Source organism: Metopolophium dirhodum, chromosome 1, assembly GCF_019925205.1.
Source record: "Metopolophium dirhodum isolate CAU chromosome 1, ASM1992520v1, whole genome shotgun sequence".
Lineage (NCBI taxonomy): Eukaryota > Metazoa > Arthropoda > Insecta > Hemiptera > Aphididae > Metopolophium > Metopolophium dirhodum.
Genome location: NC_083560.1, coordinates 21743948 through 21769176, shown reverse-complemented (window position 1 = coordinate 21769176; position 25229 = coordinate 21743948). Strand labels below are relative to the sequence as shown.

The 25229-nt window shown below is 31.3% G+C and overlaps 2 protein-coding genes and 2 pseudogenes across 2 annotated transcripts; 1 reads left to right on the top strand and 3 right to left on the bottom strand.

Annotated features, from left to right (window-relative positions):
• Positions 1-347: 347 nt before the first annotated feature.
• Positions 348-1460, bottom strand: LOC132934227 (uncharacterized). Its single transcript, XM_061000511.1, has one exon. The coding sequence runs from the start codon at positions 1458-1460 to the stop codon at positions 348-350; it is 1113 nt and encodes a 370-aa protein (XP_060856494.1).
• A 147-nt stretch (positions 1461-1607) lies between these two features.
• LOC132934219 (uncharacterized) lies at positions 1608-5597 on the bottom strand. Its single transcript, XM_061000499.1, has one exon. It carries the CDS (start codon positions 5595-5597, stop codon positions 1608-1610), a length of 3990 nt encoding a protein of 1329 aa, XP_060856482.1.
• Positions 5598-8790: 3193 nt separating this feature from the next.
• On the top strand, positions 8791-9428 carry LOC132934209 (uncharacterized; annotated as a pseudogene).
• A 7987-nt stretch (positions 9429-17415) lies between these two features.
• LOC132934201 (RNA polymerase II subunit A C-terminal domain phosphatase SSU72-like) lies at positions 17416-20396 on the bottom strand (annotated as a pseudogene).
• Between the last annotated feature and the right edge of the window lie 4833 nt (positions 20397-25229).

Here is a 25229-nt window from a genome sequence, read left to right as displayed (position 1 = left end):
TACGCTGGTTAATAAATTTAACGCATTTTCTTTAGTGGACTGTAAATTTTATTTTTATTTTTACACGATATTATGCTAGACACAGTGCTCACGTCCGACTAACAGCAGTGCAAGAGGGAGACACCGATCTAGCGACAATTAACATTAATAATAAGACAAAAATACACTGATAACGACCAGGTACTCATTAAAGTGCATAGATAGCAATAATATATAATAAGCATACGTGACAAGCCGCCCGCCTTGAAATAACATTTCAAATAATAATTCAAATTATATAAACAAAATTTAATTACATCTAATAAGCATATTATACAAACCAAATAAACAAAATATATTTTTTTTTTTTACAAATTACAATTACCCACAAATGGCAATGGACATAATTGCCTGACGGCTCTACGAAAAGTTCCATTCGCCGTTTTAACGTCAGCCACGCGTATAACACCGTCTTGCCCTGGTATGACATTGATAATCCGACCTAAACGCCATTTCATTGGTGGAAGGTTTTCATCGCGCATGAGTACAATGGAATCTTCCTTCAGTTTGACACCCTTTTCGCTTGCCCACTTTGCCCGTTCCTGAAGTTGGGACAGATACTCTTTGCTCCACCGTCTCCATAGAATATCCGAATATTGTGACACGCGTCGCCAACGAGATAGATAATTTGTTGGTACGTTTGTGTCATCAATTTCTGGTATGGCGGAGAGAGAGTCACCGATGAGAAAATGCCCGGGAGTTAAATGAGACATATCACTAGGATCGGAGGACATAAGTGTTAAAGGACGACTATTTAGACACGCCTCTGCTCGGGTTATAATAGTTAGCAACTCCTCGTAAGTAAAGTACGAATCACCCAAGACTTTGGATAATAAAGATTTCATGGATTTTACACCTGCTTCCCATAGACCGCCGAAGTGAGGTGAACGGGCAGGTATGAATTTCCAATCAATGCCTAAATCTGATAACGTATCCATAGTCCTTTTTTTATTTTCGTCACTATGAAATAATTGGTACCATTCCTTTAGTTTCCGGTTGGCCCCTACGAAATTCGTTGCATTATCTGAGTATATTACCATGCTTTTTCCCCGACGGTCAAAAAATCTATTTAATGCGCGTATAAAAGCATCGGTGCTCAGGTCACTGACGAGCTCGAGATGTATAGCTCGCGTAGCTAAACAAATAAAAACGCTTACATAAGACTTCACTTTCGGGGCATTTCTTCGAGTGCTAGTTTTAACCATGAAGGGCCCGGCGAAGTCTACTCCACATCTTAGAAACGCGCGGCCTGGAGATACCCGATGTTTAGGCAGATCACCCATTATCGGTTGCATTATAATAGGTTTTTGTTTAAAACAAATAACGCATTTATTTACTATGTTTCGTGCTAAATTGCGACCGTTAATTGGCCAGTAGCTCATGCGTACCGACGATAACATAGCTTGTGGACCTCCATGCATTAGTGTTACGTGCTCATTACATAACAATAATTTCGTGAAATTACTATTTGGTGGTAACACTATAGGGTTACGCTGGAATATCGAAATTGATGCTGCATGTTTTAATCGTCCACCCACGCGTATTATACTATTCTTATCTAAGAACGGTCACAGACGAAATAACTTACTCTTACTTGATATTGCCTCTCCGTTAAGCATAGATTTTATCTCATTAGCAAACTCATTTCTTTGAACAACTTTAATTAATGCCGTTTTTGCCAATTTTATTTCGTCAGCACTTAAATTACCAATCAGTCGGCACCGATCGCCTGGTTTGTCGGTTTTACGTAAGCAATTAGCTTTAAATCGTAAACAATATGCTACGACTCTTATCAATTTACCGAAAGACGAATACCGATTTATGATATTTATATCCCTTGCCGTAGTGCATAGAGCGCTTATCTCATTTATTTTTGTTTCTGCGCTCTCCTCGTTGCAATCTAATGAGCGGTTCGTTGTATCAGGCCACTCGTTTTCGTGTCGTGACAACCAACTTGGCCCGTTCCACCAGACTGATAAACTCGCTAATTGGGTGGGACAACAACCGCGTGAAATCACGTCAGCTGGATTATCGACACCGCTAATGTGAAACCAGTTTGAGGGAGACGTGATCTCTTGAATTTGACCAACTCGGTGTGCTACGAAGGTTTTCCATTTTTTCGACGTTGACGTAATCCAGCACCATGTGACGCTGGAATCAGTCCAATAATATGCTTTACTGATTGACAATTTCAACCTTGGTACGATCTTATTTGCTACCTTTGCTAGCAATAGAGCGGCGCACAATTCCAATCGTGGTAGCGACAATATTTTTAGTGGTGCTACCTTTGACTTTGCGCAAATTAATTGTATCTTATGTTTGTTATTCATGTCCGTACAACGTAAATACAAACAACATCCATATGCCTTAATACTCGCGTCCGCGAAACCATGTATTTGTATCGAGTGTATTTTATCGTTTATCGTAATTTGACGCGGAATTTTAATTGCATTTAGATGCGATAATTCGGATTTGTATTTATACCACTCACTGCTTATCTTTTCCGAAACCGGTTCTGACCAAGATAAACCCTCTTTCCATAACTCTTGCATGATTAATTTTGCACATACTATTACCGGACCAATTAAGCCGAGTGGGTCGTATATACGTGCAATATCGGACAATATGTTGCGTTTAGTAAGAGGCGTTACTAACGACGTTTCATTAATCTTATATTTAAGTTCATCGGTGTGAGAGTCCCAATATAGACCAAGTATTCTAGTTAAATCATTACTTGTCTCTTGAAAATCCACTAAGCCATCATTGTTGTCGAAACCATCTCGAATTATATCCGAATCGTTAGACGCCCATTTACCTAGCTCTAATTTAGCTGTAGACATTAATTTGATAAGTGCATTGCGTATCTCGATTGCGTCTTTCTTTGTAGCTGCGCCGCTGATAAAATCGTCCATATAAAAATCATGTGCAATTAATGGTGCTACTGTTGGATATTGAACTTGTCCGATTTCCGATAATCTTTGTAAGCAAGCCGTCGCGAGATAAGACGCAGGTACTGTCCCATAGGTGACAGTGTTTAATCGATATATCTTTATAGGGTCATTATCGTTCTCTCTCCACAATATACGCTGATAATCACGATGTTGCTCACAGACCTGTATCTGTCGGTACATTTTTTTTATATCGGCAGTTAACACAAAATTGTGCGTGCGAAATCTGGCTAATATGTGAATTAATTCTTCTTGTATTGACGGTCCCTTTTGTAGTACGTCGTTTAAACTAAACCCACTTTCTGTTTTTGTTGATGCATCAAATACTACGCGTAATTTTGTTGTGAGACTGTTTTCATTTTGGACGCAATGGTGAGCTAGATAGCACATACGACCGGGCAATTCGATTTCTTCGTTATCCATATTCTGTGTCATATGGTTTAATTTTTCATATTCGTTCATAAATTTTACGTAATCCCTTTTCAGCGAGGGATTTTTTCTAAATCGCCTTTCTATTGCGAATAATCTCCCTTTTGCGATGTCGTAGGAATTGCCTAATTTTGAGACGTTTCCGCGAAACGGTAGATGTACGACAAATCGACCGCTCTCGCTGCGACTAACGTTCTGCTTGAAATGTTGTTCACAAGTTTGTTCTTCCATCGTGTACGGTTTGCTTTGGCCATAATCCTCGACGCGCCAAAACTGTTGTATTACATTTTCTAAAGACTCATATTTGTTTTCATGACTGTTTGATGCATAACAGGAAATCGTGTTTTTTATGTTTGTGTCATTTGATGTTAAACCAGAAATAATATATCCAAATTTAGACTCGCGATATACAGGGCCATTTGACTCCGGTTTATACTGCTGAGCTCCCACAATATCATAAAAATGACGTGCTCCAATTAATATGTCAATTTTCTGCGGAACGTTATATGACGGATCCGCAAGTGTAATCTTTTCGAGTTTCACCTTACTTTTAGACACACTCCGCGCAGGTAACTCTCCCGTGATTTTTGGAACAATTAATAATTGCGTGTTTATTTCATAATCACTCACACGCGATTTGATTCTTAACGATACCGTTGCCGTCACGTTTTGTTTTGAATTCCCAATGCCGTAAACAATATGATTAGTCTTATTTTTAATTAATTTTAAACTGTTTACCAACTCCGCACAAATGAAATGATTAGTAGACCCCGAATCGAGCAATGCCCGGGCGTAAGTCTTCTCGCCGTTTAAGCCGAATACTTCTACTACTGCGGTACCTAGCAACACGTTATCTGTCTCGTTAGCGACATGTGCTGTCGTTGACGTCGTAGCCATCTGTTCACCTTTATCTGTGTTTACTACTTGTTCGTTGATATTAGGTTTTTGGTTTAAATGTAACATCGTGTTATGTGGTTTATTACATTTAAAACAATATTTACCAAAACATTTACTACCGCTGTGTTTGCGTAAACAAATTTTGCACAGATCCAGTTGGACTACTTTGTCAATACGATCACGTGCCGATAAAGAAGTAAATACGGGACATTTATAAATAGTGTGCGGCTGATTACACGCATAGCATATAGCCGTAGCTGTCGATGTAAATGCCGTTGAACTTGTTGCGGCTTTGTATTTATTATTTTTAATAAACTTTGAAAGACCTTTTTCCTTTTTTGCAGACTCTGTATTTATATATTTCGACGATTCAATGGATTCGGATATTTGGAATCGATCCTCTATGAACTGGATTAATTCCGTAACGGACGGTATTTTGTCCTTGACCGATTTAATCTCCCACTCTTTCAACGTCTCGTTGTTTAATTTTGAACACAGTATATGCAACAACAGTGGACCCCACTCTTTCGGCTTCTGTCCAAGCGTTTCTAGAGCTTTCATATTGCTGACGAGATCGTCGGAAAATTGACGTAATTTTGTCGAGGTGCTCTCGTTTATTGGAGGCAAATCCACAATATTTTTTACGTGCGTCTGTATCAAAATTTTTTTGTTATCGTATCTATTGATCAGACTTTTCCAAGCTATATCATAATTTGTTGCGGTAGTTTCCAAATATTTTATACAACTTGCTGCGTCGTTTGACAGAGATGACCTTAAATAGAAAAACTTTTCTATGGCAGTCAAGTCCTCGTTAGTATGCATTACAGACATATAAATATCCTTAAATGACATCCATTCGTCATATTTTCCTGAAAAAACTGGAATATTTAATGGAGCCAATCTAACTATTGATTTCGTACTGCCTCTTTGTGTTTTTTCTTCGCTGTTTTGACCCCAATCGATCAAATTTTTTGTTTCGACCTTCGAATTTTCCCTTTTTGACACTCTTATACATATCTCGGCTTCTGACATGACCTTAAAGTACAAGTTTTCAAATTCTATTCGGTAGGGATAATGTTCACTTGTATTTCGTATTTCTTCGTCGTTGTCCTCTATTGCCGATTGTACCTTTTCAAATTCGTACCAGTTCTCTTCTATTTTTGCTTTACGAATCTCAATCTGTACGACTTCTCGTCCTTCTGATTGTATATAAGTTGAGAATCTAGTTATCGCTGCCTTTAATTGGCCTCTTCGCGCTATCAGTGCTGATATGTTTTCAGCCATATTTAATGCTCTTGTATATAGGTATAATTGCCAACCGTTCAATGTATCGACCCTATTTAAAATTATTGAATAATGGAATATCCAATAATTATATAATCTATATGATTGTTGCTACGAGTTGTACTTTGTACCTGTCTGCTATGGGCGGACTCTGTTAGTTTTTATTATTTATAAATAATTAATTTTACTAACTACGAATTGCTAACGCTACCTAACCCTTGAATACGTGTCTATTTTGTAGTTTAAGGAATAAGGGAACTATGATAATTTTTATACGATAGGAATGACTCTCTTACCTTGATTTTTATTCGTTAGCTCATCCCGCGATGTGAATTTTCAACACGAACCTCTTTTTGAATTTCACTGACACGATAACCCGTTTGAAATCGACATGAGATAATACACGACACTCTTGCGATCCGGCCCGAAGGACCAAATGTTACGCTGGTTAATAAATTTAACGCATTTTCTTTAGTGGACTGTAAATTTTATTTTTATTTTTACACGATATTATGCTAGACACAGTGCTCACGTCCGACTAACAGCAGTGCAAGAGGGAGACACCGATCTAGCGACAATTAACATTAATAATAAGACAAAAATACACTGATAACGACCAGGTACTCATTAAAGTGCATAGATAGCAATAATATATAATAAGCATACGTGACATTTGGATTCTGTAGAAATCTATGACCCTAAAACCAATACCTGGATCTTGGAACCATGGCCGAGAAGTTTAGTGAATGTTTATGAGGCAGTAATATTTGATATGCCATCACATTTGAGAATATATTAGCTTATGCATGGTCTCCTTGTTGGTTGTTGTATATATTATATTCATATTAATTTATAATTCATGAACACGTGTTAAGTATTTTCTACATTTTTGATTTTGTGAATTTTGTATTAAGCCACTTTGATCGCCACTGGACGTCGAAGTTTTAATATAAGTTTTAGCTTATTATAATTAATTTGTTCGTTTATTTGTGATCGGTGTATACGACAGAATGTTTGAATAAAATGGTTTTAAATTATTTAAATTTTCTATTATATTATCTCTAAATAAACTTCTAACTAAACGATCTACATATTTTCTTTAAATATTCTATTGAAAATACGGTTTATTTATATGCAGAGTATCTAATAGTATAATACTATAGAATTGACAACAGTATTTTTTCCCTAAATAATTTACAGTAAAAGAGCGAAGGTTCTTATTTGAAAAACAGATAATTGTATCGACACAAGACTTAAGTAATACATAAAAATGTATGAATTTGAAATAATTTGGCTTACCCCAGTAGATGCTTTAGTATATACAAATTACCATAATGTATCAGAGAATAATAGGCAAGTGTTGTCTACATAATATGTTATTAACGACCCATATATTTGCAAATTAATAAATTATGTTAATTTGTATTATGTTATACTATGTTATATTATAAAAACTGATACTTAATTGTGAGTATTGTGCGTTACAGCGTCGTACAAATTACAAATAACGTGAAAGTTTTTATTCCATATTTATAGTCCCACGGATAGACGTGACGGTTTGGTTTGGTCTGGTGTACAACTTCTTCTCTCACAACATACACAATACACACACTAAATATATTTTTTTTATATTTATAATATAGGCACCAATATAAATCATTTAAAAAAGTTTTAATATAAATATTTACAATGTACCTACCTTGTAAGAATATTACAATTATTATTAAAATTTGAAAATACTTGCGTGCGATCACCATTTGTTTTAAGTAGTTTTAATGACTATTGATAGTTATATTATGTCCGATAAAATAATTTTTAATTGTTTGTAATTTTTTTAGTCAAGAAATACAAAATACATCTCGCTAGTAATATAAACACGAAACGCGTGTTATTTACGACAATTTTGTATGTAGGACCAAGTTTGGAGTAGGTATATTATGTACAAATGTGCATGTAAATGTCATCAGTTTAATGCTATATGCATAATTATAAATTATGATACTTGGTTATACGATTAAATATAATACATAAATATATACATATGTATAGTAAATATTTGTAGAGCTAAGGTAACTATGCATGTACCGGTTTTTAAAATGCAAAGTATTAGTTTTTTATAGACATCCGGTAGCGATCGCGGTGATGACTGTCGTGATGACGAAGACGCGTGCGGGGGTTGTGGCTGATGCACCGATAAATGCGTGCGGGGGGTATCGATATTGTCGCGTATTTTATTAAGAGGATCGATAATAGAACTGAGTGTATTATTTACTAATGATTCAGTTTCAAAACAGCCGGTTTTCAGCGCATGATATTTTTTTTTTATATTCATTCTCGGTTGAATAATATCCGCCAATAACGACGGTGACGCCGGGGACACCGACGGCAAGTTGTTTACCTTTCCCGTGGTACCGGGCAAATGTGTTATATTTCGACGTACCGGCTTATTATATAATAACATATGTGTCGAACCCGGGTCTATAGCGACCGTTATCACGCTCGTGTTCACTGCTGATGACAATAAATTCAAATCTACCGCCACGCCAACACGTCATGCGAAAATCTTTAAACTCGTTGTATTTGATATCACCCGAGCAATGTTCGTCGTAAACGTGTTTCAGGTTCATTTCGTCCTGTTTGAAAAAAAACTATGAAATTAGCATTGTCCCGAATCAATTGTTTCGGTACACGTGAATACGATTGGGCTAAATAACACACGTCTATTAGATTATGCCTGGATCTCGAAAAGTACGATCGAATTATATTGTGGTTCTCTGTTATCACGTCGTCGAATAGGAAAACTGAATTAGGTAGAGCTTTCTCGGGCGATGTCACCGTCTCGTTGTCATTGATTTTGAATAAACTTATAAACGGAACGTCGCATAAAATCTTATCTAGCATGATATATTTGGCTTGATGCAGTGTTTTCGAATAAATATATACATCTTCGAATTTGATCCCGTTCTCGTGAACCAATAACGTGAAAATAAGATTCGTTTTCCCGCACCACGACGGTCCTACAATCAACGCCCTGATAGAATTCGGAAACAGCGGCCCATGCTTAGGCGGTAGATTCTCGATATCGCTATTGCATAGCGGTAACGGATCGATATTATCCACTTTGAGTTTTATGTCTTGCCTGATGAATCACATTGTATAAATACGCGTGCTGACCGTGCGATGTGCCCATACAATGTTACCACGTCGGAAGGTCAAGTCCAATAGCGGTGCTGGTCTGTTGAACACTATAATAAATAGTTTACCATTCGAATTACATTTACCAGGTTATCAGTACTGCGGACCTGGGACTAATTTAGGAAAAATACTTACTCTCGGACAGACCGGCATAAACGGTCTAGATTCTCCGTGTAGAGACCACGATATAGCTTACGAGAAAAGTAATTCCTTATCCGAACGTAGTGCGGCCGACAGTATTTTGGAAGAACCAGCTTGGAGCAGAGTGGGCGCGAAAGACGCTGGTTATAAGGAAAAAGCTGCCGCGTGGCTTGTAACCACTGGTATGAAGGCTAAACGTAAAACTGGTGCTGGATGCGGGTTCGGTAATATTGTCGGTACGTGTAAAAAAGCGATTAAAAATCGATTAAAACGTGCCCGTCGACGCCGAACATGAGTAAATTAATTAAATCTGCGGTATGTGTTGCACGAAAACATGTGAAAACAAACAAGGGCGTTCGATCGAGAAAAACTAAAAATAAACTACCTCGTGTGATCAAAGTCCCTAAAATCGGTGGAGCGCTAGCGTTAATTCCTATATTGGCTAGACTTTCGGACGCAGTATTAGATCGAACAGCGGATCGCCTATACAATTAGGCAAAGGCATGTATCTAAATCCACATAAAAGTGGTGGGGGTTCGTATACTATTGCCCGGAAATCGAGTGTTCGTGGTTCGCGCAAAAGCATCGGTAATGGACTTAAGAAGGTCGCTGTTAAAAGGAAAAAAATATCATCGACAAAATTAAAAAATAAAAAGTCAGTATCCACAGTTCGGCGCAAATCGGCAAAAACAAATACTGCTAGAAAATCGTCGAGAACAAAAAACTGATTTTACCCAATCGCGCTCTTTATGATTTCGAAATTGTTAAATACGCTAAATTTAAGAAAATACGTCATTTCAGAAGTGTATATTGCATAGACAGGTTGCCCACCGCCGGACCTAATCACACGGAAAGCGCGGTCGTTAACCTCGACTTTGAAAAAAATAAAGGCACGCATTGGGTGTGTTATAAAAAAAATCGGGAAATTAGTTTTTTATTACGACAGCTACGGAGACCTTCGCCCGCCGCCACAATTAGTGAAGTATTTCAAAGGCTGTGTTATTGAATATAATTATGAACGTCATCAAGCATACAATACTTTCAACTGTGGACATTTATGATTAAAATTTTTAACCGATAAACAATAATTATATTATAATTAAAAAATATATACATATATATATATATATATTAATTGTAATATTATCGTCGACAACATGCCGTCTCAGACACTATCACTGTGCCGAAACAGCTCCGAATTAGAATGTCATTTTTTCCCACCCATAGAAGTTGGTGACAAATCTGAAATCGGGCTTCTAAGCATGCAAACATATAATTCAATACCTAACGTCGAGACTGGGTGCGATACTCTGCATATCATTCACGGTGAACAGTTCGAGATACCTAACTAAGATTATAATACCTACTGGGTGTTATGAAATAATTGTTTTAGAAACTAAAATACGTGAACTCTTAAAGGACATCGGCGTGCATTATTTCAGTTTGTCGACTAATAGCAACACATTGAAATGTACTATGCATTGTATTAGTGATATCGATTTAAACGTCGAAGATAGCATCGCGTCGTTATTAGGCTTCGATAAGCGTATTTTGGTACGCAATCATAGACACGAGTCCGATCGCGTAGTGAAAATTATGAACGTTAATACGATAAAAGTCGAATGTAACTTGGATTTAGCATCATTCAACAACGGACGGCAATCGCATACGATACATGAATTTTATCCGATCGTGCCACCCGGTTATAAAATAGTTGAAATACCTAAATATAGTGTGTTGTATAAACTGAAAACAAATACGATTGATTTCGTACGAGTTTCATTGACCGATCAAAACGGGAAATCAATTAACTTTCGCAGCGAAGCTGTAAACATCAGACTGCTTATAAAAAATGGGCTTGAAATTTAATGACGGTAAATATGCTGTGAACAGTGGTGAGGCATGCATTAAAGCCGCGACCGTTGACAGGCACACACTACAACACGTCACAGCTGTTCGTAAAAAAATTAATCGTAATAATAAAAACAAAAAGAACAATTCGCCGACGCTCGATAATCGTAATTTTTTACGCTTGATCGCAAACAAATAGTAATTTTTTATTTGTTACTTTGGAAATTTCTAGCACGTCATTTAAGACTCTTGTGAATGAAGTCAGAGTACAGCTGATGCGAGTGTCATGGAAAATACCTGTTATTAAAGTCGACGATCGAGAGAGATTGAAACTGTTGAAAATCGTTGATAGCAAAAAAATGCTAAATTGTGCTTTTAGGAACTGGGAGTTGTGTGAGCACCCCAACTTACCACAGACGAGCAAACACTTTTGGATGGTGAAAACATGCTCACAGGTATAAGAGAGAGATTTTAGGGTACGTCGGGAGGCAACTAGTATATAGTCGGGAGGCAATTCGTATAAAAAACATTGATCTTTTTGATTTCGGGAGGAAACTAGTGTGCGCCCTAGAGTTTGTACATTTAACTGGTTACGAAAGTGATAAAGGTGACTTATTTCCGGGCAAAGCCGGAAGGGACAGCTAGTAGGTACATTATAATATTATGATATTATAAATTCAGGGCTTGCATTTGAAAAAAAAAAATTCTGTTTTATATTATTTACATAGTTAAAACATAACAAGATTTTTGCGTTTTTCGTTATTTAGAACAAAAAACGTTATACAAGTTATGCGCTTATCGTTTTTTTTTTAAAAATTGTGTCAATACCCATTAAATTTAAAAATAATAACTAATGTGGGTAGGTCGGTACTAATCAGTGTCGATAAATCGCTGTGGATATTGCAGATGATCGCTGTAATTTCTTCAACTGACGAGAATTTTTCCACGGGTACATTTGCGTATAAATATGCGGCCATAAGATCAGTTTGTCCCATCACCATGTGACGTATAATGTTAGATTTTTGGGCGATAACCTCGTTGATAATCCATTGCATGTCTTGGAGCTTTAATAGATTTCGTCTGCTCAATAATAAACGGCGTCCTTGTTGGTGGTGGGATTCGATTACCAGCATATTATTGCCGCGATAACTAATTTTGGACAGTGTGATCGTCTCGTCCCGGAATAACAGTTTCTTGCGGCTTTTAACCGGTGGATCGGTTATAATCGACAGAATATGTCCCATCAACGAGTAAAGGCGACGTAAAAAATCGGCTGTTATACATAAGAACCGCGATGGCGTGATTATCCGGACATATATATATATGAGGAGTATGTGTAGGCGTGAAAGAGGGAGGAAGGGTGAAACAGCTAAGTAGTATGTATATATAAATAGTATTACTATATAGGTATAGCGTATATACTTTAGTATATATATATAGGTATATACTATAGTATGTATAGAGTATATACATGAGTATATATATATAGGTATATACTATAGAATGTATGGAGTTTATACTTTAGTGGGAAGCGCAGTATTGTCTGAGGGAGTGGGGGAGGGGGAAGCGCGCTTGTGGCAGGGATGGAGGGGGGTGAAGCGGGGGGAACCAGAACGGGCTATTTCATACTACTGCTTGTATTTGAAAAATAAAATTCCGTTTTATATTATTTACATAATTAAAACATTACACGATTTTTGCGTTTATCGTTATTTAGAACAAAAAAACGTTATATAAGTTATGCGCTTATTGTTTTTTTTTTTAAATTGTGTCCATACCCATTAAATTTAAAAATAATAACTAATGTGGGTAGGCAATGGAACAGGTTCGGAACATAATATTATAATCAATTCTTAGATTGTTTGCATGAATTAATTAATGTTCTAAGAAACCAATAGACCTTTTAAATAAATAGATTTTAAATTATTTCGTTTTGCAATATTATTTGTTCAGTGATATTCTATAAATTATGTTTTGCGTTATATTGTATTTTGCGGTGTTTAATTATTTTTGACTATCGCTTTCCGTTATAATTACGTTTACAAATTTAATTTAATTTTTTGTCAAATATAACGTTTACAAGCCCTGATTATAATGGTATGATATAATATACCTAATACCATTATAATATTATAATAATATTTTATATTTACAATAAATATAATATATTTTGTATAGTATTATGCACAGGTACCCAGGATTTTATTTCAGGGGGGGGGGAGTTAAAAAAAATAATAATAAGTTATTTTAGCCATTCTTATTAATTAAGCAAAAATTAAATTCGTAATGACGTACAGAATATTATGCTATAGTGTGTATATTATATTGTAAAAATAAAAAAATATTTTTGTTATTCAATAGGTGAAATAAAAATGTAAGTATTATAAAGTAATAATTATTGTATTATAATAAATATAAATATCGTATGAATAAAAAAAAAAATGTAGGTATAAAATATAAAATAGGTATAATAAAATTATCCATTAAAATATTCAACCCGTCTTTTGGTGAAACTGATATTTCCCAATCAGCGGATAAAATAAGAGTCCAGCCCCGTTAAACGGTAATTTCAAATTTGGTTTCGAATTAGTGTTTTTACTCTTTTTAAAGTTGAAAATGATCGTTTAACTTCAATTGTAGGTACTGGAAGGGTTGCCAAAATCGACTCGAAAAAAAATTTACCGTAGGTACGTTTATATGAAAGTACACAAACATCGACTGACGATAGGCGAGTATCGTATAATATTTTTTGCTTTAAATCTTATACGCGATACGATTAGTGTAACAATAAAAGATAAAACTTACGATCTACTCAGTTGATAAAGGACAATCATGATTATTATATAACAAATTTATCTTAACTTAGGTAGGTACCTACTATTTAATAAATTTCGTTCCACTCAGATTCTAAAAAAAAGTCGTCGATAACATTTCGTGGGTTGGGGGGGGGGGGGGGGGGTGGGGCTACATCCCTGTAAGTACCTAATTATAACATATGTATTATAAAAGTTATATTTGAGCGTATTCGGTAGGGTACGTAGTACGTACTTTTAAAGTCATACAAAAAATTATCATTTTTGTACATCATTATTCATTATGAATATAATATAGTTGTTGAAGGTCTGTGATTTTCTTGCAAAAACGTACATAAAAAAAATTTGAAATTTTTCACTATTCAAAAGTTAATGACGAAAACCACCGAACGTGGTCAGTGAATGTATAATGTTATATGTTATTAAATCTAACGCATACAATGTAGTTATCTAGAGCGTTATCCACTGTTATTCGCTTTTTAATTTTTGCATGATAATTTTCTCTTTTTAGGCAATTTGATCAATTAAGTTTGCAAGAATAAATATAATATATTCTATCTGCCTATATGAAGACAACAGAAATCTGCAAAATTATAAAATAATTTATCAAATACATTTTTTTTTATAACATTCATAATTTTTTTAAAAAAAGCAATATCACTTGAGTGAGTTATATAGACATATGGTTAAATAACTGAAGCAATACACATCACTGATATAATATTAATTTTCCCATATTTTATTTAAATATAAGTTATTTTTATTCATACATATACTATTTATCTATTTTGTACCTAATAAATATATTTATTTCCTAGTTTTACACGATGATTTACCAATCAAAAAATTTTATTTCTGAAATTTAGTCTACCTATTAATGTATGATTTTATGTGTTTAAAACGATAAAAGTCTTTACATAAAACCACATATTTATATGTAAAATAAATTTCAAATATTAAATTTTTAGGTTGGTAAATTGTTGTGTGAAGCAAAGAACTTTTACAACTTTAAGATATGCAATTACGATGAACCGGAACCAAGATCTTTTTTTAATTGATCATAATTTATTGAATGATGTGAGTAAAAGCGTATAACCTATACCATTATTCTTAGAAATGAAGATTCTTTCAAATTAAAAATATTCAATTTTTGTGTTTTGTGCTCCTTTAAGCGGCCAAATATGAGTGTATGTGACGTGTCTCAATTATTGGTTATGAGAGGAATAAACGCGACCGGGCTCGCTTTTATATTGCACGTTGAAAAGACGGGATCTTCGATAGTCTAAGTCAGTCTAAGTCAGTGTCAGTGTCTGTCTGTCGATGAGCTACTACAACTGACGTCTGACACCCTCTACAACAAATATGCCACTCTAAGTAGAGCAGCTAAAAGAAAAAAATATGAAAACAGTTATCGCCGTCTTACTATAACAGTTACTGATGATAATTGTAGAGTTGCAATATTTTACCAATTGTAGACAATATTACAATTAAGAGTTAGATATATATTAATGAAAACTGTGTGTGATGATTTTGATATATTATTAAATTAATGCCTGAAATATTAACATCAATGGCTGACGAGTTGTTTGTTAAGTATAAATATAATATCTAATAATATAATCTGAATATAATTAAGAGGTTACAGTTCTGACTTCACTTGTCAACTTATTATAATCAAGAGCTATTTATCTTCCAAATTTCAAACCAACCATTTAAAAAATATGTCAATTCATGATATAGCTCATACTATTGTCAAGAATGTCAAGGAAGAGTTGAATTCTATATTTATCTATGTATTTATCGGTATGTACTACAACAATATATATGCCTCACCTGTGCAATAATTTTCAAAGCTTCAACTTATAAAAAAATATTTACGTAACACAAACAGACAAGATAGACATTCAAGTATAGTTTTATAGAATAATATTGAAAGAAAACAAACTATGAACATAGAAAATATAATAGATAATTTTGCCAACAAAAAGGAATTTTTTGAGATGAGAACAGTACCTACATATTATTAGCATATTACTGTTCTATTTTTTTCAAAAATTCTAATAGCAGGTCAATGTATGGTGTGTTCATTTTTATTTTTATATCATAATTATTTATATTTAAAATTAATAAAAAAGGCTACAAATTATTACTTTTATTTATTTATAAATAAATATATATCTGTGTTATTTATGTTAACCTTATTTTGTATAAGTAAAAGTGAAATTTGTAAAAACACTATTGAAAAAACAAAAGATCCCTTGCTCCGCTCAGAATCTAAAAACAGATATATTTGTAAGACCGAAACATTTAACATTCCACTCAAAAATTAATAAAAATTATTTAAAAAATATAAAATTATGCGGTTCAATAGGATCGGAGTAATTGTTTTTTCGATAAAAGAAAATATAGTATACATTATAATTTTTGATATAAATCGTATTTGCTCAATATGGCATAATATACTATACGACTATCGATTCAAATATTCCTTATTATTACCATTACTTAGGGAAAGAATTATAAATAATATTCACAATTTAAATTTTATTTAATCACCTAATATTTAATAGAAAAGTACACAAGTGAGTAGTAGACTTTGACATTTTTCTTCATATTTAATAACTAATTGATCAATATTATTGTCAAGATAAGACGAGTAAAAACGTATAACCTATACCATTATTCTTAGAAATGAAGATTCTTTCAAATTAAAAAACTCATTTTTTGTGTTTTGTGCTCCTTTAAGCGGCCAAGTATGAGTGTATGTGACGTGTCTCAATTATTGCTTATGAGAGGAATAAACGCGACCGGGCTCGCTTGTATATTGCACGTTGAAAAGATGGAATCTTCGATAGTCTAAGTCAGTCTAAGTCAGTGTCAGTGTCTGTCTGTCGATGAGCTACTACGGCTGATGTCTGACACCCTATACAATAAATAATTATGCCACTCTAAGTAAAAGAAAAGAAAAAGAAAAGAGAAAAAAATATGAAAACAGTGATCTTTGGCTTACTACAACAGTTACTGATGATAATTGTAGAGTTACTATATTTGCTGTTACTATAATGCCTGAAATATTAACATCAATGGCTGACGAGTTGATTGTTAAGTCTTCATAATTATGACTCGATTACCAAATATAATAAAGAGGTTACAGTTCTGACTTGACTCGTCAACTTATTATAATCAAGAGCTATCTTCCAAATTTCAAACCAACCATTTAAAAAATATGTCAATTCAAGATATAGCTGATACTATTGTCGAGGTTGTCAAGGAAGAGTTGAATTCTATATTTCCCTATTTTTTTCAAAAATTCTAATAGCAGGTCAATGTATGGTGTGTTCATTTTTATTTTTATATCATAATTATTTATATTTAAAATTAATAAAAAAGACTAAAAATTATTACTTTTATTTATTTATAAATAAATATACATCTGTTTTAATTGTGTTAACCTTATTTTGTATAAGTAAAAGTGAAATTTGTAAAAACACTATTGAAAAACCAAAAGATCCCTGGCTCCGCTCAGAATCTAAAATCAGACATATTTGTAAGACCAAAACATTTGACATTCCACTCAAAAATTAATAAAAATTATTTAAAAAATATAAAATTATGCGGTTCAATAGGATCGGAGTAATTGTTTTTTCGATAAAAGAAAATATAGTATACATTATAATTTTTGATATAAATCGTATTTGCTCAATATGGCATAATATACTATACGACAATCGATTCAAATATTCCTTATTATTTCCATTACTTAGGGAAAGAATTATAAATAATATTCACAATTTAAATTTTATTTAATCACCTAATATTTAATAGAAAAGTACACAGGTGAGTAGTGACTTTGACATTTTTCTTCATATTTAACAACTAATTGATTAATGTTATTTTCAAGATCTTCACTTCTGGACAACTAAAATGGAAATAAATTTACATAAATATTCAATAGATATTATATAAACTATAACAAAAAAAAAATCTTACCAAAGTAACAAATTCTCAAATTAAAAATGATCCAATCGTTACTTCTTCATGATTGTCTTGAATGTTTATGTTGATGACATGAACTAGCTTATTGCCAAAACTTTGAATAGTTTCAAAATCTAAACATATAAATATGATTTTAATTTTTATAATAATGATACAAATGCCAATTCAAACATACACTCAAGTACTTGACCATATACTCTCTCTTCACACTTAATGACTACAGTGAATTGTTCATTGCATTGTTGAAATCTTTCTGGATGCTGTTTTATTCGCTATATTTCTATCCAGAATATTTAACAAACCATTTTTGGTGGCTTGGCGTGATGCGTTGGCTTCTACCAGTGCTACAACTACTAGCAACCGGATGGGTGACCACACGGGTTCATACTAGTTAAAAACCTTGCCACACATACACGTGTTTGCTACCTACCATAACAACCGTTAATGTGAAAATAATAACAAGAACGATTAAGAATTTGTTGACAATATAATAATATATTTAATAAATAATATCACAATGATAAACATATAAATTATATATAATATTATTTTAAAAAGTAAATTCAAATAACTTATAAACAATTATTTTATATATGTATTACGATAACCTACCCTACAGCGTATACATAGTTACATAATTATTATATATGTCAAAGAAATGCTTGTATTACAAATACTTATATTACTAATGAAATGGGTTTATAACAATAGTTAAGGATTTAAAATTGAAAACAAGGCTCTTAGGATCCACGTAAATAGGTTAATAGGATAATTGAATTATAACAAAATAATAATAAATCGAAAATGATCAGTCAGCCTATGATATTACTAAGTATATTTGATGATATTATTGTGAATAAAGTAATTTATATATAACCTATTTACGTGGAGCCTTGTTTTAAATTTTCAATCCTTAGCCATAAAAGTTAAACATTTTATACTTTTTTAACTACAAAATAATTAATATATTATAAATTTGATCAATGTTGTCGAAATTTGAACTTTAAATGCTTATAAAAAAAAAAATGTGCATATGTATTTTTAATATTGTTCAACTGCTATTAGAACGATATATCAGGAAGCCTTATATTCAATTTTCTTGCTTTTTTACCCAACAAAAAAATTTTTATTGATATTTATAGAAAAACAATCTAAAAAATTTAAAACCGACAATGTCCGTAAACAGCTCAAAAAAATCTAATTATTTTCAAATAATGTGATTCATATAATGGTGTATAGAAAATGCTTATATAAACATTCAGTGAAATTTTCAAGTATCTACAGTCATTCGTTTTTTAATTACAATAAAATAAGAAAATTGTTACATGAGAAATCGAGTGAATATCAAATGTTGTAAAAATATGAATTTCAAACGCTCATAAAAGTTTTAAGTTTCTTATAGACATTTTTTTTTGATAAAAGTAGACAAACGTATGAGTAATCTTATATTACATTTTCAAATCTTAGATTTAAAAAAAAAAATTTTTAGGAATACTCAACTCAAAATAATTTTCTGATTTTCGTAATTTTTCCGTATTTTGTCAAAATTTGAACTTTAAATTCTTATAAATAAAAACTGTGACTAAGGATTTTTAATTTTTTTCATCTGCCTTTGAAACAATAACATAGGAGCCTTTTATTAAATTTTTCAGCTTTTTTACTCATCAAATAAATTTTATGGTGTATAGAAAATGCTAATATAAACAATCAGTCAAAATTTCATGTCCCTACGGTCATTTATTTTAGAGTTACACCAAAAACCATATTATTCTTTTTTTTTTCTCGTCGCTTTTGAAAACTACTGGGAAATTTTTACTTTTGACCCCCCAAAGTACCAACTAGATTCACTTTCCTATCAGAAAAGTTACTATTGAAGAAAATCCAAGCACTTTTACTGTCCTAAAAGGTGATGACAGACACAAAAAATAAAAAAATAAAAATAAAAACACACATCATTGTAAAATCAATATATTCATCGCTTCGCTCAGAATCTAAAAAATATTTAAACAAACAATATTGCAACAGTATAGATAGAGGGCCTCCCCTGCATGTTATAACCTGAAAAACAATTTAAGCTTGATTAATTATTATAAATACAATTTAATTAGATACATATATTATCTACTTTTATTAAAATACCAATATACGACTATATACGCTCTATGGCTAACATAACCTATATAGGTTTTAACAATATATTTTATAAATTTAGTCATGATTAGGTAATTTTTAATTTTGTAATATAATAATTTTGCTTGTTTCTAGTTGTTTTTCACTAATATTTATACGATTTAACTGATATGGTTGCAGTTATATTGTAACCAGAAATTATTAATTAGTTGATATAATCCAACAAAAACAGTTGCGGCGGAACTGTTTTTTTTAGGTGTCGGAACCGATGCGGTCGGGACAGTTGCGGTCGGCACCTTTTGCGTGCCATTTGCAGTCAATTTATTTCTATCTACCTGACTATAAGATTTGTGTGCTAAATATAATATTTTACATACTATATACTTAATTTATGCTAATAGGTATAATATAATACTTTTTTACTATAATTGATATAGGTAATTATATACTTGTCAATCACAAATCACTGTACTTACATAAAGAACATACCCTAATTTTTTTTTAAATCTAATGACAAACACAAAAATAAAAATAAAATTTAAATAAAATTTAAAAATTTAAAAAAAAATTTAAGAATCTTCATTTCTAAGAATAATGGTATAGGTTTTACGTTTTTACTCACATCATTCAATAAATTATGATCAATTAAAAAAATACCTTGGGTCAGGCTCATCGTGATTGCATATCTTAAATTTTATTTTTGAAATTTATTTTACATATAAATATGTGGTTTTATGTTTTTAAGCAGATACAAGTATCATAATTTCAATATAATTTTTAGTTTTTTAAATATTAAAAATCTTAAAACAGATATATTATTTGAATTTTTGTTTTATGCTTATAAAATTTAAATGGCAATGACGCGCCGTTTAACGAAATTATCACTCTAAAGATTTATTAATATTTAAAAAACTAAACGTTATATTGAATTTCTAAACCTTTTATCGTTTTAAACACATAAAATCATACATTAATAGGTAGACTAAATTTCAAAAATAAATTTTTTTGATTGGTAAATCATCGTGTGAAGCGAGGAAATAAATATGTTTATAAGGTAAAAAATAGATAAATAGTATATGGATGAAAAAAAATAACCAATATTTAAATAAAATACGGGAAAATTAATATTATATCAGTGATGTGTATTGCTTCAGTTATTTAACTATATGTCTATATAACTCACTTAAGTGATATTGCTTTTTTTAAATAAAATTATGTATGTTATAAAAAAAAAAATGTATTTAACAAATTATTATATTATTTTGCAGATTTCCGTTGTCGTCATATAGGTAGATAGAATTATTATATTTATTCTTGCAAACTTGATTGATCAAATTGCCTAAAAAGAGAAAATTATCATGCAAAAATTAAAAATTAAAAATCGAATAACAGTGGATAACGGACTAGATAACTATAATGTATGCGTTGGATTTAATAACATATAATACATTATACATTCATTGACTGTTCGTTGGTTTTCGTCATTTAAATACCTCCCGGAAGTATTTAAATAAAATATTTCATATTTATAAATAATATATTATATTTTCGAATCATATAACATAATATAGCTATTAGCTATTATAGTACATACGTTTTTATATTGTATACTCTAAAAGTCTAAACAGATAAATAGATAATGCGTACAAACTTTTGAATAGTTAAAAATGTCAAACATTTTTTATGAACCTTTATGCCAAAAAATCACAGACCCTCAACAACTATATTATATTCATAATGAATAATGATGTACAAAAAGAGTACGTACGACGAATACGCTCCACTATAACTTTTATAATATGATATAATTAGGTACCTACAGGGACGTAGCCCCCCCTCCACGAAATGTCATCGATGACTTTTTTTTTAGAATCTGAGTGGAACGAAATTTATTAAATAGTAGGTACCTACCTAAGTTAAGATAAATTTGTTATATAATAATCATGATTGTCCTTTATCAACTGACTAGATCGTAAGTTTTATCTTTTATTGTTACACTAATCGTATCGCGTATACGATTTAAAGCAAAATATATTATACGATACTCGCCCGTCGTCAGTCGATGTTTGTAAATTTTTTTTCGAGTCGGTTTTGGCAACCCTTCCAGTACCTACAATTGAAGTTAAACGATCATTTTCAACTTTAAAAAGAGTAAAAACACTAATTCGAAACCAAATTTGAAATTACCGTTTAACGGGGCTGGACTCTTATTTTATCCGTTGATTGGGAAATATCAGTTTCACCAAAAGACGGGTTGAATATTATAATGGCAAAATCAAAAAGAAAATTATTATTATAAATTATAATTTTATTATACCTATGTTATATTTTATACCTACATTTTTTTTTTTTATTCATACGATATTTATATTTATTATAATACAATAATTATTACTTTATAATACTTACATATTATTTCACCCATTGAATAACAAAAATATTTTTTTATTTTTAAAATATAATATACACACTATAGCATAATATTCTGTACGTCATTACCAATTTAATTTTTGCTTAATTTATAAGAGTGTCTAAAATTACTTACTATTATTTTTTTTTTAACTACCCCCCCCCCCTGGAATAAAATCCTGGGTACCTATGCATAATACTATACAAAATATATTATATTTATTATAAATATAAAATACTATTATTATATTATAATATTATAATGGTATTAGGTATATTATATTATACCATTATAATCAGGGCTTGTAAACGTTATATTTGACAAAAAATGAAATTTAATTTATAAACGTAATTATAACGGAAAGCGATAGTCAGAAATAAATAAACACTGCAAAATAAAACATAACACAAAACATAATTTATAGAATATCATTGAACAAATAATATTGCAAAACGAAATAATTTAAAATCTATTTATTTAAAAGGTCTATTGGTTTCTTAGAACATTAATTTTTTCATGCAAACAATCTAAGAATTGATTATAATATTTTATTCCGTACCTGGTCTATTACCTACCCACATTAGTTATTATTTTTAAATTTAATGGGTATTGACACAATTTTGTAAAAAAAACGATAAGCGCATAACTTGTATAACGTTTTTTGTTCTAAATAACGATAAACGCAAAAATCGTGTAATGTTTTAATCATGTAAATAATATAAAACAGAATTTTTTTTTCAAATGCAAGCCCTGAATTTATAATATCATAATATTATAATGTACCTACTAGCTGTCCCTTCCGGCTTTGCCCGGAAATAAGTCACCTTTGTCACTTTCGTAACCAGTTAAATGTACGAACTGTAGGGCGCACATTAGTTGCCTCCCGAAATCAAAAAGATCAATGTTTTTATATGAATTGCCTCCCGACTATATACTAGTTGCCTCCCGACGTACCCTAAAATTTATCGTACACGAAAAGCTAGACCCTTTAAGTAAGGGGGTCTGCCAGTAACGTTCTAATAGCCAGGTAATAAACATACAAGTGGTGATAAACATTTTCAAACATAATATCATGTATGATGTATCAAAATAAGTTTGTAATTTATAACTTTTGTTATGTTTGATATTTGATACGATTATATCTAACGACTAAACATTAAGATAATATACTCTTTTATGTAATGTTAAGAAATAATGCAAACTAGACCTGAGTCAGACTATAGTATATAATATACTTGATCGAGTAACATTTAGTAGATTTCCAACACTCGTTCTCGTTGTACTAGTTGTACGTAATTTTTAGAATGGATCAATGTGAAGTGTGAAACATGATTAGTGAAAAGGGAAAACGTCTTAAAATTATTACATTTTTTTAAATTTAGTTTTCAAAAGAAGTTAGACTTCGACAAACAACGGTGGAACTGTACAACAAAAATATGTACAGCATTTTTAAAAGTAGAAAATGACTAAGTAATATTTAACGAAAGTAAGTTGAACCATAATAATCATGTACCATTATCTGAACAAGTACTCAAAAGACAAGAAATTAGTAACTCTTTAAAAAGAAAAGCAGTCACTGAAACATTATTATGTGAAAGACCTTCAAAATTATTACATGCAGACAGCATAAAATAGATACTATTACAACTACCGATGTATTGTACATAAAAAAAATTTCTATCGAGCTCGTAGTTCAATTTGGCCAAACTTACCTAAAACGAGAAATGAAGCTCATAATGTTTTAGATGAGATAGATATTATTTACGAAAATGAACAATTTTTATTACACAATGATATAGAAAGCGGAATCGTTTTATTTTCTACTAAAACTAATTTGGAATTCTTCGTAAAAATCGATACTTTATATGTAGATTGAACATTTCAATATTGCACCAAATGTTTCAGTCAATTATTTACTATTCATGGATTAATAAATAACTATTACATACCTCTTGCTTTTTTTGTTAAAAGATAAATTTGAACAAACATATTATACTGGTATGTTTCATGTATTAAATTCGTTGTGCTTAAAAATAGATAGTCATTTTAAGCCAAACATAATTTATATTGATTTTGAAAAAGCCATACACAGTTCTATAACATCTGTTTGGCCAATTATAAGAGGATGTCGATTTCATCTTGGCCAAACTTGGTGGCGTAAAGTCCAGTCACTTGGATTAGCTTCGCAGTACTGTAATGACGATTCGATTTTGAGAATATTTAACGTGCATATTTGGCCTATAATTTTTTAACCCAGCGGAACTCGGAGATATGTTTTCGATGGAACTAGCAGCCATGCAGCCTTTAGATGATAAAATAACTCAATTTTCGGACTATTTAGTAGATACATATATATCAGAGTATTCAATGTTTCAACCTCATATATGGGCAGAAAAAAGTTCAAGCATTCAGCGTACAACCAATGCATACGAATCTTTCCATAGCAAATTTAATAGCTATTTTGAGTCTCCGCATCCTAATACATATATACATTTATCGAAGTTTTAAAACTAATTCAGACTGAGACTGTAATTGTAATACAAAGTTCTAATAAGCCGAAACTACATGGTTGATTACAAATTAGAAACAAAATAATTTTCATTGATACTCAAATAAAAAAACTGAATGAAAAAAAAATATCAAATTTTGAGAACCAACAAATATTGGCTAAAAAATATAGGCCTAAGCTATATATTATAAATAATTTTTTGTTTTTTACCTATTTTTTTGACTTATTGACTAATTGATTAATTATTTTTATAGTTGTGTTATTTGTATATTATACCTATTTAGACTTATTTTTTTTAACTGAACTATATTTTTTGAAGAGCCTAATGACTTAGTAAATTATAATGTATACCTATAATATAAAATTATCAATTAATATTACTTTTATATTATTATTGTTGTTTATATTATTATTTTTTTGTACCTATATAATATAATTAAAATTTAAAAAATATTTATTAATAATGTTAATTTTATAAATTTATCTATTTATGTCGATTTTTTTTGTGAAGTTTATGAACCACTACATAATTCTGTACTGGAGGCAACTAGTGCGAAAATTCTTGGGAGGCAACTCGTATATAATTA

What these genes read in the sequence shown, in the direction of transcription:
- LOC132934227 (XM_061000511.1), bottom strand. Translation starts at nt 1,460, where the DNA reads ATGCATGGAGGTCCACAAGCTATGTTATCGTCGGTACGCATGAGCTAC.
- LOC132934219 (XM_061000499.1), bottom strand. Translation starts at nt 5,597, where the DNA reads ATGGCTGAAAACATATCAGCACTGATAGCGCGAAGAGGCCAATTAAAG.